Source organism: Lissotriton helveticus, chromosome 5_1, assembly GCF_964261635.1.
Source record: "Lissotriton helveticus chromosome 5_1, aLisHel1.1, whole genome shotgun sequence".
In the NCBI taxonomy this organism is placed as follows: domain Eukaryota; kingdom Metazoa; phylum Chordata; class Amphibia; order Caudata; family Salamandridae; genus Lissotriton; species Lissotriton helveticus.
In genome coordinates this window covers 1,098,322,001-1,098,339,050 of record NC_136065.1, presented here as the reverse complement: position 1 = coordinate 1,098,339,050, position 17,050 = coordinate 1,098,322,001, and the positions used below count along the sequence as shown (strand labels likewise).

Below are 17,050 nucleotides of genomic sequence, written 5' to 3'. Positions count from 1 at the left end.
GCATTTATTTTTGTACAAATTAAACACTGGCCACAAAGTAGGTGAGATAAGGTCCCTAGCCCAAATCATAGTCCAGCAGGCTCAGTTTGCCGTACTTTATTGCTCCAGCAAGGAACAGTTTCAGGGAACATGATTTACCTTTGCCTGTTCAATGTTTTTCAGTAGTCCCAGTATAAACCAGACCATCCTATTCTTCACTCATGGGTCCTATGAACGCTGCAGCCTTTCTCCTTTCAGTGCCCCCTACATGTAAATGGAAACTGGAGGCATTCTTCAATGTAGTAGGTACATTTTGGTACCATCAGTCCCGATGTCTGGCTGATCGTTCGGCTCTGCCTGCGCAATTTAGGAAAGCACACACTATGCTGTAGGACAGTGCTTTCCTAGTATTTTCTTCAGGGTCTTCTAACAGTTCAATTTTCAGAAAACCCAAAACACATTTATCTGTCATACTTCCACTGATAAAAGATCATTACAAACCAAGATATTAGAAGGGTGGCTCTGCACCTTGACTTTTATAGGGTTACACCTCTAGGCGATTCCACGCAGCTCTTTGGACCATAACACCAAATATTATGAGGAAATGTATTTCGAACGATTAGGTGTGTGAATATTTTGCCCTTACGCGCCAGCTAAAGACAAGTCCCTGTGGCATATTGACTTAAAATTCATCTTTTCAGAACCAAATTGAAATCTGGATAAGTCTACGACAGTGTCTCCACATGATGATCTGCACGTGTATCCTTTTGTCTGCTGAAAGTACACGTAGCATTATTATTTAAATTCTGATTCCATGGCTGATGTAGGTTTTTTATGCTTGAAAGCTTTATTGAAAAAATATTGTCAAAACAAGAATATGACATTAGCAAAATAAGAATCAATACGTATCAAACAGTTCTGAGTACATAACATTACCAACGTCAAAGCAAGAAAGAAAGCATTATATGGAATTTTAAAGGGATGGGAAAGAAGGGGAGGGAAAGGGAGGAAATAAGCAGAGTGTAATCGAATCATGTTTGCATCATATAAGGAAACGTTATAATAAAGAAAATAATAAACAATAGTAAATGAATAAACAAGAAGGAGAGAGTAAAGTCCTTCAAGGAGGTTTGAAGTTTTCTGCGTTAACAAGTAAAGGCTTCCTTTGAGATAATTGATCAAGGTAAGTGGTAAAAGGTAACCAATAAAGATCCACATTACGAGTTGGAGTACAGGCAGAAGCAAAGGCAACATCAAGCCTATGAAAATGGCATAAAGAATTCCAACAACCACGAATGGAAACATTCGTAAAGGATTTCCAATTAGAAGAAATGTGTTGAAATGCGAGTGCAAGCATGAGGTCCAAAAGGTTATGTGAATGTGGGGGAAGAACCATAATATCCGAAAGAGTGCCTAGGAAAAGAGTAGGAAGGGAATATGGTATGAAAAGAGTAAAAATGCGAGAGATATAGGACCAAACCTGTTTCCAGAAAGCAGATACAGCGTGACAGAAAAAGAAGATGTGTAGAAGGTCAGTATTGGGAGCACCACAGGTCCAGCAGTTAGAATCAGAAGAAGATGTGAAACGAGAAATGGTAAGAGGAGAAAGGTAAAGTCTATGATAGAGAAAAAATAAAGATTGAGTAAGAGAGGCATAACAAGAAGTTTTCAAGGTTTTAGACCAGAGCTTGTCCCAAAGAACAGTGGGCCACGTACAATCCAAATCTTTTTCCCAAGCAAGTTCCAATTTGGATTTGGCACGATCAGGGTTAGGAGAGGAAAAGAACTTATAAATGAGAGACACCCTAGGGAGGGTAGAGAGAAGTGTTAGAAGGTGAGAAGAAGAAGTTAGAGAAGACGAAGAAGGAAGAGAATAATAACGCTAGAGAATTATTTCCATAAGAATAGTATATTTTTGTAGAAAAGAATAATACGCCATCAAAGAGATGATTGACCCATATGATACCTTTAAGCCTCCAAGATATCCAAGAAATAGGCCTATTATTTAAAAGAATAAGTGAATTATACCAAATAGGCGTATGGAGAAAAGATTTCCGTGAAATGGCCAACGGAAAGATCAAAGGTTTTAGCAAAGAAGAGGTATGTTTAAATAAAGGAAGTGAAGTATAAGGGAATTTAGTAGAAAAACTTAAAGCTTCCTCAAAAGAGAAGGGTAATAATAAATCTCGTTCAATATAAAACCAGAGGGGGACAACCATCGTGATGCTTGATGTAGAGAAAACGATTTGTGATATAGACGGAAATCAGGTAAATTAACACCACCATTTGATTTAGCTTTGCGAAGAGCTTGAAGAGAAATTCTAGATTTTTTATTCTTCCACAGGAATTTGGAAAGAGAAGAATCAATACGCTTAAAATACAGGGCAGGAATATGCACGGGTAACATGGAAAGAATATAGATAAGGATAGGGGCGATCATCATCTTAATAGAATCAAGACGACCCCACCAAGAAAGAAAGAGAGGAGTTGAAGAGGAAAATGACTGATCGATTCAAGAGAGAACTGCGGACATATTTAATTTAATGGAAGAGGAGATGGAATTGGAGGACCAGATACCAAGATATTTGGTCTTCCTACTATTCCAGGAAAAGCCTGTGGAAGAAAATACATGGGGAAGACAAAATTTTGTCAAGGGAAGAATTTCTGTCTTATCAGAATTAATCTTGTACCCGGAGACACGGGAGAATGGTTCAAACTCAGATAGCAAAGGAGGGATAGAAACTTCAGGGTCTGAAATAAACAGAAGAATATCGTCCGCATAAGCAGAAAGTTTCAATTGTTTATCACCGTATGGAAAGCCAGAAATGGAAGAATTATTACGGATGGAGGACAGAAAAGGCTCAAGAGCCAAGACAAAAAGGAGTGGAGAAAGAGGACAGCCTTGACAGACTCCTTGTTGAAGGGTGAAGGATGAGGAAAGTTGACCATTTACCAGGACAGAAACTTTGGGTGAGGAGTGTAACAAAGAAATTAGTGAAATAAAGTTGGGGCCAAACCCATGCCAACGGAGTGAGGCGAACAAAAAGGACCAATCTACTCTATCAAAGTCCTTTTCAGCATCAACAGAGATAGCAGCCAAAGGGATCGAAAGAGAAGAAGCCTTATTTAAGACATTTAAGAAAATACGAGAATTGTCAGAAGTAAGTCTCCCTTTAATAAAACCACATTGTTCTTTCCCAATAAGATGAGGCATAAATGGGTCCAAATGTAAAGCAAGTAGTTTAGCAAAAAGTTTATAATCAACATTAACTAATGAGATTGGACGATCATTTTTACAAAATTTGGGATCACGACCATCCTTAGGAATAAGACAAATGGTGGCATCTTGAAAAGTACCACCCGCTTTGCCACAGGAATAAAATGATTGGAACAGAGAAAGAAGCTTGGGTAATAAGAGGTCAGAAAAATGTAAATAAAATTCAACCGGAAAACCATCAGGGCCAGGTGTTTTACTTTTAGTAAGAGAAGACAAAGCTGTAGAAAGTTCGTGTAAGGAAAGATCAAGTTCAAGGTCTATAAAATTAAGGTGAGAGGTAGAGGGTTTGGGTAAGGTTTCAAAATAAGAGTGAATCAGAGAGGGAGTTGGAGGAAATTCAGGAGAATACAAGTTTTGGTAAAATAAGTAGAATTGATTAAGTATGTCTTGGTCTGTGTGAAGAAGAGTATTGTCAGAGGAATTGATGGAATCAATACAAATGCGCTCCTTACGGGACTTGAGATAGTTAGCTAAGAGCTTACCAGATTTATTGCGACCTCCATAATAACGCGCACTACTGCGTAGGAGAATCGAGGAGGCATTGTCAGTAGAAAGTTTATTAAAAGCAATTTTCGCACGTATAAGTTCTGGTGATATACCTTTATCAGAAGAGGTGTAGAATTGGTGTTCCAATTGTTTAATATGCGCCAGGGAAGAAATACGTTTCTGAAGATATTGTTTCTTTTTCTTAGAAACATAATCAATAATAAAACCTCTCGCAGTGGCCTTAAATGAGTCCCAGAGAATAAGAGAAGGAGTAGTAGGATCGGAATTGAATTGAAAGAAGTCAGTAGTGAAAGAACGAAAAGAGGAGGAGAAATTAGGGTCAGGAAGAAGTGTGGAATTAAAGCGCCAACGAGATGGTTTAGGGAAAAGAGGAAGTAAGTCAATGTCCGTTAAAATGGGGGCATGGTCTGAGATAACAATAGGCTCAATAGAGGAAGAAATTAAATTTTGAGATAAGGATTGAGAAAGAAAGATATAATCTAGTCGAGAGAAAGAAGCATGAGAAGGAGAGAAAAAGGAATAATCTAAAGTGTCTGGATGTGTGAGTCTCCAAGAGTCAGAAAGATGTGCTTGTAAAATGGTATCTAGAAATAATTTGGGGGACTTATGAGGGACAAAGCGAACAGTGGATTTGTGATCAAGGCATGGATCTATAATCTGATTACATTCTCCTCCTAAAATAAATAAGTCATCTTTGTATTGAATAAATTTGCTCATAATTAAGGGCCAAAATGAACAATCAGGTTGAGTGGGACCATAAATATTAAAAACAGTAAAGGGATTGAATGAATTAAAGTTTAGCCAAAATCCATCTACCATCAGAATCTTTTTCTTCTAGTAACACCTTACATTTCAATTTCTTATGAATTAAAATAGCAACTCCATTTTTTTATTGTTAGATGGGGAAAATAAAACTGTACCCACCCAACTCCTTTTTAATTTAAGGGATTCAGATCAGTAAGGTGAGTTTCTTGCAAAAGGACAATATCAGGGGTATAGGTAGATAAATGGGAAAGTACCCTCTGACGTTTGATGGGGTTAATAAAACCTTTCACATTCCATGTAACAACTCTAAATTTATAAACAAGATAAATATAATAACATCAAAAGATGCAAAAAGACATGCAAACAACAAGTAGCCAAGAAAGAAAAGAGATAAAAAATCCAAGAGAAGAGAAGAAAATCCGGAAGACAGAAAGGAGGGGAGGGAAAAGGAAAGAAAGGGAGGAAAAAGAGAAACGGAAGAAGAGACAGTACATATCCAAAGGATGACTGAAATTAACATACCTGAAGGAAACAGACAGAAGGAAGGAGGGGAAATGACGACACTCAACAAGATGGACCAGGCAAAGGGCATAAATCCAGACCACACCAGGACAAAGGCAGTAAGGATGCAACACACAGGGAATCAGGAACGATCATCATGAACCTATATAGGGAGAGAAAAAGACAAGTAACAATTGGGAAATAACAATATCAACATACAAAACAAAATATACTACATAACAAACAGGATAGGTAAATAAAAGAAATATGCAGTGAAAAAGGAGATAAGAATGATGGCAACATTTTTAAGAGGAAACACTAGAAAACGGAGGAACAACGAACAATCAATAAAGAGGAATCAAACATAGACAAAGCAAGAAAATTAAATGATCAGCCACTGGAAGAGCTTGAAGTATCCATTGCGGCACCGGAATGAAGATGAATAAAGTTTTTAAGTTCTCCAGGATCTTGAAAAGTCCAAGTTTTGTTTTGATAAGTAACCTTGAAGATACAGGGATGAAACAAACCATATCGAGCATCAAGAGAACGTAGAGGTGCACGAAGATTCAGAAACTCCTTTCTTCTGTATGCCATGGAATTGGAGACTTCTTGAGATAGAAATACTCTCTGACCCAACCAGGAAATTTGACGTTTGGATCTAGCAGCAGAAAGAACTGAAAGGAGATCCGTAAACTTTAAAAAGAGAATAATAACACCTCGTGGCTTCGGGGAGTCAGATGCATGTGGACCAAGTCTATGGGCTCTCTGGATACTAATAGAAGTGGTAGGAGGCATATCCAATAGTTTTGGAATGAAGGATGTGAAGAACATAACAGGGTCATCTCCCTCCAGAGATTCTGGCAAACCATAAATGCAAAGATTATTCCTTCTATTCCTATTTTCCAAATCCTCGGTATGTTCCTGGAGAGCAAGGACCGACTTCTCCAGAGAAGAGATGCGTTGAGAATTGGATTGCACTACCGAAACTTGTTGTTCAACAGAAGTGATTCTATCGTCCATAGACGCCCACTTGTCTTTCAGAATCTGCATGTCTTTGCTGGTTTCTTCAACAAAAGGGTGAAGGGCACGTATCTCTTCTAAAAGTAACTCCATGGAGATTGGAGAAGTAGGCTTATCCGGTGACGGAGGGTCCTGCTTCAGGCGTTTAGAAGAAATATTAGGAGGAGAAGATTTATTTTATGACAGTTGGGTCAAGGAAGAACTATGCGGAGCCAGGCCAGCCATTTGATCCACCGCCGAAGAAACACCAGAAGAAGTTGAACTGGATGACTCTTGGTGAGGCTTGGAGGAGACAAAGACAAATTTTGGTTGACGCAGCCTGCCCATGCACAAAACAAATTCTGCAACGTTTGATCAGCTGAATGGTAACTGCAAGTTAGTGAAACAGAGCTCCCCAGTGGTGGTGATAAAAAAAAAAGTTCCTCTAGCATATAAAACCAAGTAACACTAATGGCTTGCTGCTGCCCCTCATGAGAAGGCATCACGCTTCAAAATGACAATACTACCGAACACAGTATCCAAAGATGTCAACAATAAAAATGACATTGGTTGGAGTGGATGATTCCAGATGAGGATTAATGATCTGCCACCGCGCCTGAGAAGAAAACACACCTCAAAATGATAGACGTTATCAGGCACAATAATCAGAGGTGTCAGCAATAAAAATGACCTTGGTAGAAAAATCGTGAAGAAAAATGCAGCATTGAGCCAAAGAAGTAGCTAAATAGAGAGGTGCATCCAAATGTATGAACAATATAGCATGACAGCAGGAAGGAGGCATATGTGTAATGCATTTTCATATGGAGAACTCCATAAGCGCCATCAGGAAGTCATTCATCCATAATGAATTGAAATGAAATGAACAGCAGACATAGAACATCAAAATGCCTTGAAAGTTGAGAGAAAACGATTTACATGCTCCCTGCACACATTGGGAGATGTAACCTTCAGTTATGAAAATGGAAATTATGCACGCAGAGGGCCAACCTGAGGCGATGCACGTCTGCGTTGCAGAGAATGCTCCGTGAGGAACAGACGCGTCATGAAATGGCGGCCGCGGCAAGCTCCAATGTAGAGAGGCGCCGTAATCTGAGACGCGCTGCCAGGAAATCGGTAAAAACAGCGCATTGCAGGCAGCTCACGATCCACTAATGTATGGTGGCATGAAGGATCCTAGAGTCGCCCTGGGACCGTAGAAAAAGGTGGAAGAGTATGCCCGGTGAGGAGGAGAAACACCGCTATGCCGCCATCTTGCGCGCCACGCCCCCCGCTGATGTAGGTTTTGACACGGTAGTCTGACAGTTTCTTTCCAGAAGATTGTAGGGGGGGGGTCCATTCTTTGGGTTTTATGAGTTGTAGATCCTATCAAGTAATGGGTAGAAAAGAGTGCACTTATTTGCAATGTTACATTTTATTGGTAAACATTTCACTTGCGCAGTTCATAGTCATACACTCATAGGCTATTTCTGAATAGTCGATATCTGGTATTTTGGGAAGTGGTTATTTAAAATGTATAGATCTGAGGTTTGTGTCCCATTTAGAAAATGCCACTTGAATCCCTTTTCCCTGGTTGATGGATATTTTTAATGATGATAACATATGTATGTAAGTGACTTTTATGCTAATTCCAATTCACAAAATCACTCTCACTCTTCAGACTGTCTCCCTAATGAGATTACTCTAAAGCTCCAATAGGGCAGAGAGCTTCTGGTACTGGTCATTCGTTTGTATTTGTGCCTAGCTTTAAAAAACAATTTATTTCACTGTCTTGACAATCAGAATTGGCCAAACTAACATTTGGAAAGGCAGAAATGGCTGACCATGTTCGGGAAGCTGCTGTACACAATGGTGGAGTAGTACCAGAATCATTATGACCAATGGCTCTAAATGAAATGTATGTGCTATGGGCAATCTTTGCTACAGAGAGCAAGGACTGTCTAGATTTAGAAAGCAAGCATTCCCATTACCACCTCCAAGGCCCGACGCACAAGTTTGCATGGATATTTACCATACTTCACCTATTCAGCTTCAATTTCTTATGCTCACAGCCTGCCATCTCAAATGAGAGTCAAACTTGTGTTAGAAAAAACACAGATTAACTGAGAATATGTGGCTACCATGAGACCTTTCAATTATTACCCCCACATATTTAATTTTGTCATCCATCCCGAAAGATAAATCAATTTCCACTGAAATCATCTCCTCACTAAAATGAAGAAGAAATTTATAATGTAGACCTTCGGTTTTAATGAACTGTGCATTCCTCTATAATTAACAAGCCTGTTTTCCTTTTCCTCAAATAGGTGTGGAGCAAACTGCTGCAAGGAATGCACAAGAACGATACCAAGAAATTGTGCAGAGGCGAAAATTAGTGGATCTGGCTAAGTCACAGGCTCAAGAAATCAACGCTCTTCGGGCAGAAGTTGAAAGACTTAGGATGAAAACCTTTCCGGCTCTTGTCCAAATGGAATACTAAGCATGTATATAAACATGACTGCTCACCTCAAAGAGAAGCTGGCTGTAAATGCAATAATGCATTCGAGCTCTCTCTAATTCTGTCTCCCTCCTGTGAGACTTGTACCTTTCTTCCTGTGCAACTTAAAAAATAAAAAATAAACTTCAATTGATAAAAATATAGCCTCAAACAACTCCCTCTTAAAAAAGAAAAAAGCAGATGAAGATTCTAATTTGTTCAGTATCTGCAGTATAGATGTGTCACCCCATGATATTGTACCCTGAAAATGTAGTCTTTTGATCAATCGGATTTTAAAATAATACCCTAAAAGCACTTTCAGTAGTTATTGGGTCCCTGCCGTTCTTTACTTTCTCACCTTTCTTCTGATCAGTTACATGAAGCATTGGTTAATAGGCGTGCACAGAATATTAATACATCCAATGCCATAAAAGATGGCCCAATAACTTGACCATTTGGAGCAAAGATCTCTTTTTAGCCTGCGGATCCCTGCTAAGAGTAATGCCAAAGTAGTCTGTGCATGTCATCCTCCTGTAGATGATAAATCAAGTGCTCTTGAGTGTCAATTTTGTGCTGAAAGGGTAAATTTGTGCTGAAAACATACTCAAATCTCAGTTGGTTCAGGCCCATTTGTCCCTCAGACACTACAAAAGAACATAAAAAAAATATTATGGAAAGTTGGGAATCCAGCCACCAATCCACAGTAGGGACCAGTAGCCTTCACTGACAGTTGTTTAGGTTTACTTATACCAAAAGTGGAGGAAATCTACCTTTAATGCATGGTCATCCCAGATTGTTTGCCCTTTTCTGGGCCCTATTTTTGCTGGTGTTAGGACTTTGCATTTTTCTGTGTGTAGGTTAAGCTAGATTCTCCATGAACAGACAGACGTAGGTATAATTGAGATCCTTAACTTGTGTCTGTGCTCACTCAAAATCTAATTTCAAAGTAGAGTTTTCATACTTTTTGTAAAAGAGTAACTTTATAAATGTACTTTTGCTGCCGGAGCGTCAAATGGCTTACAATCACTTTTGCCACTCAACCCCCTTCTAGAGACCCAGGACACATCCATGTCTGGAGTGAACTACCCTGCTCTCTACAGGACTAAGGCTTGCCTCAAGCCTGGTAAGACCTATTGGTAGTTTTTGAGAGCCAAAGATATTAGTAACTTTTAAGGTAATACCTTGTAATCGGGCACAGCAGCAAATCTATCCCTGCAGCAAAGCAATCTAGGCAACTACGAATCCAGATCTGTCCTGCTCTGAGTTTTTGGCACCAAAATCAATGGCTTCAGCCAGAGCTCCATGATGACATAACAGATGTATCAGTTCGACATGCGTTGTGCCTCTGATCTCCACTCCATTACTGTTGGCCTGAAATTGTGTCTAGGTAGCAGTCAGCTGCAAACTCAGACTTTACATTGGTGCTTCGGTTTTTCTATGTGCTTTGGCCTTAAAACTTTCACATCTTTGGTTCCCCTTCTGTTATTGTTATCATTTTGCTGTATTTTTGCTTATTAATAAAAAAATCTCTATTTTACTGCATTGGATAGGGAATTTCATTTTGTTGGGTTTTTTTACATTAAAATTCTTGGTTGTGCTTGAATTTAAACCACGTTTCTCTGTGGAACTGCCTGCTGCTTGTGCCATAGCTATCAGAAATTGAGCAGAGATTCTCTAACAACTGTGTTTTAGCCTAACCAGATTGTGTGCATTAAGTTGGCAGGGCCAAATGAATAACCGTGTTCCTGATAAAACGTTTGTCATAATGTCAGCAGGCTTGGTCGATACCTCCTTTCATATCACCAACTTCTGGCAACTCTGACAACACTTCCTGATAAAAGATATTGTTCATCCCTGTACTTTACCTTCCACCAACCTTCCATAGTCCTGCACTGCTACAATGACATCGCCAGAAATTGTGATGGATTGTCTAGTTGGTCATTTTAAACTTCCTGTATATCAGAGAGATGCGGTTTGGGGAACACTAAATAATCAACTTTGCACTTACAGAATAATTAAACCAATACCCCCTAGCACATACATATAGAGGACCCTAACCTATTTTTGCATACAGAACGGTATGGTCAAAACCATCACCACAGGGAAATCTGGCGGTCAAATGAAACCAAATTACACTGCACCAGAAATGACAAGAAATAAATATGGAACTTCACGAAGAGAGGCAATACCGCAAATGTCAGTTTGCTTTACTACTCCTGAAACATAATGGTCCACAACAAATAGGCAACGTGACATCGCATGCGTTTACAATGCATGTCATTACAACGCCGTCATTACAATGACCGCATTGTTACATCGCATACCATTATAAAATAATATAAAAACCATATAAAATACAGCAATAAACTGCCTTCATCTTCTACCAGGCACACACAAGCCTGAATAACAATCCCACTGGCTATAAGCTACATCAAAATAGAAATAGGACTTGCACTCCCCACCCAGTCACTCAGAAAGCTAGAAACTGGACTATCCTAACCGGCCCAGGATCAGGAAACAAACAGAGGACTACCTTATTCTTCTCCCCTACTATCTATAATCATAGAAACAAACAGAGGACTATCTGAGATGCCTTTGATTTTATTCAATAATCACCGTTGTTTATTCCCCATCACCTTAAATATTTTATCTATGACCCCCACTATCACTCTTACTCCGCTTTACATCTTACTACTCCCTGTCACTCTTTTCTATTTCAATTCTCCCCTATCTATATTCTTCACACGCAGTGAACTAACTACTACTTTTTATCCTGTTTATTAATCAAATTCTACCTATCATATATCTATCGCATTTTATCTATATTGTCTTATACCTATTTTACTCTCATTTTGTTATCTTGTTAGATATGCTACTGTATTGTGACGCCTCCTAATTCTTCTCATCGCTATTTGGAATGTTCATTGTGTTATTTACTATTTTACGTCATTATGTATAACTTCTATTCTTATCCGATTTATTAATCTACTCTACCTATCATATGCTATCACATCTATATTGTTTTATACTTATCTTGCTCTCATTTTGATATCATGTCAGATATGCTATTTTATCGTGACGCTGAGTTTAAAAATTGTCATTTTCTCTGTGCTTGATATTAGCACTGAAGCGCTGACTCTCACGCGCTAAAGCAGCAAAGTGATTTTGAAAACTGTCATTTTTCTCTATGTTTGATCTAAAAAGCTTTGAGTATACCTGCACTGAAGCGCTGACTTCTCACGCGCTGACACAGGGGAAAACGCCCACACCGCCAGCGCGGGCCCAAGGAGGAGCCACACCCTCTGCGAGGCCACGCCCATAACACTCACTACAAATGTGCAGGCCATATCAGCGCAGCGGACGAGCGCAGCGGGAGCGCCGTTTGCGCGCCGGAGACGCGCCTAAGGCAATCCCGTCTGCGCCCATCTGCGCACAGCCGGGCCTAGGGCCAGAACCCCTGTCGGATAAAACTGCCCCTAAGATAACCTACTCTCGTCGGGACCTCCTAAGTCTCAGACCCCCCATCGCCTCCTCTTGTGAGTTTGTTCACGATCTAGAGGGACCATTTATCAGCTGCACTTACTGCCACCCAGTCCTACTCAAACTCCCCATCCAACCCTACAAACCCCCAGCCCTCAAACTTGCGTCTCTGAACTGTCGTTCTCTCCCTAAACATGCGACGCTTATCAACCATCTTATAGAAGACCATGAGATCGACGTTCTATTTCTGACGGAAACGTGGCTTTCCACACACTCGGCATCAGACATGGTTCTAGCCACCCCTCCGGGCTTCCTCATTCAGTCCCTACCTCGCCCTTTAGGCAGAGGTGGTGGGGTCGCCATTATTCACCGGGACTATCTCCCCTGCAAATTCAACGACGCGCAGGTTCCCGACTCTGAAAGCCTACAGTTCACAATTAAGTTAGACCCGACTAACTCTCTCACAGGCATCCTACTGTACCGCCCCCCCGGTCACCCTGGTTCCTTTTCTAACGCTCTCCTGGACACGGTAGCAACTCAGGCCCACTCCATCACCAACTTCATGATACTAGGAGACCTGAACATTCATTTCGATGACCCTTTAGATACTGGGGCAGCCGACTTGATCACCGATCTAGCGGCTCTCGACCTCCACCTCCTAAACTCCGGAGCTACACACAACAAAGGTCACTTGCTGGACCCGGTGTTTACAAGCACCCCCACCATGCAATTCAACGAGTCCCTCCCCCTCCCCTGGACGGACCACTTTTTAGTCTCTTTCCAACTACTAGGACCTTTCAGGAAATCTCAAAAACCTTCCTCTTACACCAGGGACAGGGCCTGGTCCAAGCTCCCCACCGAAGACTGGGCCAGGACCCTAGAGTCAACTATCCCCGCCCATGCAGAAGACCCGGCTATCGCCGATAGTAAATTCAGAGACTGGATTACTACCTCCCTGGATTCCGTACTCCCATTTAGAACCCGGGAGGACAAAAACGGGAAACCAGGTTCCGCCCCGTGGTATACCCCGGAACTTCGATTACTACGTAAAAAATGCAAGACAGCCGAACGGCTATGGAGGAAAGACTGGCAGCACGCCAGCAAGGAAGCCTACCAGAACTCTGTTAGATTTTACAAAACCTCCATTAAGCACTCTAAAGCCTCCCACTACGACACTCGGATAAGAGAATCTACCAACTTAGCTAGGGAATCCTTCCTAATCGTAAAAGAGCTACTGAAAGTACCAACCACTCCTTCCTCCAACGCCCCCCCTGTTGACCGAAGCAACGAATTAGCCACCTATTTTAATGACAAAATTGCCCGAATCTTAACATCCCTTCCCCCCCCCTGTCCCTCTAGTCACACGGACAATGAATCACCCTCCAGCCAACCAGGAAGCAGCATGCGCCCCCAACTAGCTACATTTAGGGCAGTAACCTGCAACGAGGTAGATGCAACCTTGGCCAAAATGAAAAGCGGATCACCTCTGGATCCAGCACCAATTAGATTCCTCAAAACCGTAGCCCCTGTCATAATTCCCACGATCACAGAGCTTATTAACAGCTCGCTTGCCCAAGGATCTGTCCCCGATAGCTGGAAGAGCGCAGTCGTGAAAGCACTCCTTAAAAAACCCCAGCTAGACCCAGCAGACATGGCAAACTACCGACCAATCTCACTCCTCCCTGGCATCAGCAAGGTAGCTGAGAAATTGGTCAACGGACAATTGTCTCAGTTTCTCGAGGCAAATAACATCTTACGGCAATCCCAAACTGGGTTTCGCCCGGGTCATGGCACGGACACCGCCCTTCTGACCGTTATCGAGGAGGCAAGGCGCATTTTGGATTCAGGAGGGTCAGTGGCACTGATCCTCCTGGATCTTAGTGCAGCCTTCGACACAGTCAACCATCGTGTCCTCATCCAACGGCTGGCGGCAGCAGGGCTCACCGGGATGGCGCTCAGGTGGATAGAGTCCTTCCTTGACGGGCGCACGTTCCAGGTATGGGACAGCAATCACCACTCGTCCACCCTCCCCCTCACGAGCGGAGTCCCCCAGGGATCATCTCTAAGCCCTACGCTTTTTAATGCTTATATGGCCCCCCTTGAAGACGTGGTGACACCCTTCGGCATCAAAATTGTGAGTTACGCGGATGACACACAGCTGGTCGTCTCCCTATCCCAACTAGATGATCACCCAGACAATTTGGCAAATTGCCTTACGAAAATCTATAGCTGGATGTGTGAATCTTCACTCAAATTAAACGGGTCGAAGACCGAAGTGATGCTCATGGGAAAGCAATGGGTGACCATCCCCCCATCAGCCTGGCCAGACGTGTTCGGGGAAATTCCCACCCCAAAAAAAGAAATTAAGACCCTAGGAGTCTGGCTAGAACCCGAGCTATCAATGAAAACACAAGCGGCCAAAACTGCAGGAACCTGTTTTGGGCTTATGCGCACCACCCGCAAGATTCTTCCCCTACTCCCGCCCACCTCCAGAAAACTCCTAGTCCAAGGGCTAATATTGTCACGGCTGGACTACAGTAACATGGTTTACCTGGGTGCCCCTGAGGTCACCTTGGCTAAAATACAACGAACACAGAACGCTGCAGCCCGACTACTCATGAACCTTCCCTCCAGAGTGTCAGCTAAACCTGCCCTCAAAGCCCTGCACTGGCTCCCGGTGCGTCAAAGAGTGGAATTCAAAGCCATGTGCACGGCTTACAAACTGATTAATGGAGCTGGCCCCCCGATTCTCAGCGACCTGGTAACGCCTTATATAGCTCCCAGATCCCTGCGGTCCGAGAATGAACATCTAGCCATCATCCCCAAATTTAAAAAGACACGCACTGGTGGCCGACGCTTCTCTGTGAAAGCTTCCACCAGATGGAACTCACTCCCCCGTTCCCTCAGACTGGAACCCAGCTATCTTATTTTTAGAAAAAAATTGAAAACTCTTCTATTTCCGAAATAACGTCCCCCCCCTTTTTTCTTCCTTTTCTCCTCCATCTCATCTGGATATCAAAATCATTACAGCGCGGGGATGCCTTCGGGTCACCAGGCGCTCTACAAGTCGTTAAAATAAATAAATAAATAAATTATAATGACTTGCTGTAGGGGGGGACACTGGATTTTGGAATAGTATAATTTACTATTCCAATTCCAGTCTGTGCAACTGTAGGGAAGGTGTTGGATTTTAAATCCAACACCTTCTGCCCCCTATAGCAAGTCGTTCTGACTTGCGTTGTAATGGTATGTGATGTAACGAGGTCGTTGTAATGACCGCGCTGGAATGGCATGCATTGTATACAATGTTTACCATCCACAACAAAATAGAACGTATCTGTCAAGAGCATCGCAGGTATATTCAGTACAGCATGCACATGCTATATAGCTGGCAGCTGTGATGCTTCTATGGCATCACCCCCTCCTTACTTCCAGAAAACTGCTAACAATCTTATAAACCCTGCATATTAATATTATCAGGCTCACCAGGTGGCAAAAACACACAGATTTATAGCTCACTGACCTGATTTCAGGCCACCTCCCTTTACATATCCTATAACGCAATCCCCTCAGGTGAGACAGACCATCATGCATACATGTGATCTAGCTCAGATACACACTCATCATAGCACACGAAACTAAAAGAACATGGACTCCCACAAACAAATGAAGAAATGATACAAACGTGCATCTACCACTCAGAGCATACTAAGTAGACCACATGAGTGACGGCTGTACAAACACATCCACTACAGCACACATTTGAAATGTTCTTTTTTTGTCGCTCTCAGCATCCCCAACCACTAAGGTGTCATCCACATCATACACAGGCACATATTTACTTGTAAAGTGGTGAAGCGGGTCGTTAAGCCAAGATGGCTAACGACATGCTGTCACTTTAGAAAGGCCGGGCTGCACCACATTTACAAGGATATGGTGCAGCCCTGCGTTTCCCCTTGTGCTGTCGCTTAATTTTGATGCCTAGCGCCAACGCAGGCACACTTGCATCATAATGCAAGGGTGCCTGCATTAAGGGGTGTGATTGTTTATGTGCAGGAGGGTGTCCCTTCCTGCACATAACAAATCTTTAAATGGTGTTGTGTAACCTCTATGTGTGCTGCTCCACTTTTGTGCTAACTATAGCGTGAAAGGGTGACTTAAGTGGATTAACGCTGCCTTGTAAATAAGGCAAAGTCCCTGTCGCCACCACAACGTCCTGAAAAGTGACATTGTGGTGGCGATGGAGGCTTGTAAATATGCCCCACAGAGTCAACACAACTGATACATGCTACCTGGATGATAACAGAAAGCACAGACGAAATCTAATTGCAGGCCGACAAGCATCGTACCGAGCATAAATATAGGTAAGTGAATAGTAAAGCCCTCTGGCCACACTTCTCCCAATATAGAATCATTATCTACATCTTAATGCATGAAACACCGCCAATCAATCATTGCATGTCACCAGTAATGGTCATTCTGATAGATACATCTGCCAGTGGATTCCTCACCTTGTGAATATCCCCTTGCGTCAGCAACATTTGGAAATTCTTTTTGTAGCTTCGCGCCGACGTGGACGACGTCACAGAGGCGCGGCATCGCTCGCGACTCCGATGACGTCACCGACACCATAATAGGCCCACGTCGGCGTGATGACGTCAGTTCCCTTTTTTCCGTGTCGTCGACGCTAACTGTTTCGGGGAATCTCTGTAGCTGTTAGTAACTTTGTTACTGTTTTCTCTGTTTTCTTGCTTCTTTGTCTCATTGAAAGATGTCGACTAAGAAGACCGGATTCAAGCCATGTAGAGAGTGCGGTATAATGATGTCGATCACGGACCCGTACGAGGACTGTATCTGGTGCCTGAGTTCGGACCATGATGTCGATAGCTGTTCTTCGTGTAGGAAGATGAATCCGAAGGCGCTTCGAGAGAGGGAGACTAAGCTTTTAATGGCGAAGTTAAGAGGAAGTAAAGATAAGAAGTCTTCGAGATCTCGTTCGAGAAGGGCGAGGTCGAGGTCAAGATCATGATCACGATCGGCGTCGCTTT

The 17,050-nt window shown here is 42.3% G+C and overlaps 1 protein-coding gene across 1 annotated transcript in view; it reads left to right on the top strand.

Annotated features, from left to right (window-relative positions):
* The window catches only part of CFAP43 (cilia and flagella associated protein 43), a 753,224-nt gene extending 743,160 nt beyond the window's left edge, over positions 1–10,064 (top strand). The window contains exon 38 of the mRNA XM_078643733.1: positions 8,353–10,064. Within this exon, the coding sequence (XP_078499859.1) occupies positions 8,353–8,525 (173 nt within the window). The 3' untranslated portion in view covers positions 8,526–10,064. The remainder of the gene's footprint in view (positions 1–8,352) is intronic.
* The last annotated feature ends 6,986 nt before the right edge of the window (positions 10,065–17,050 follow it).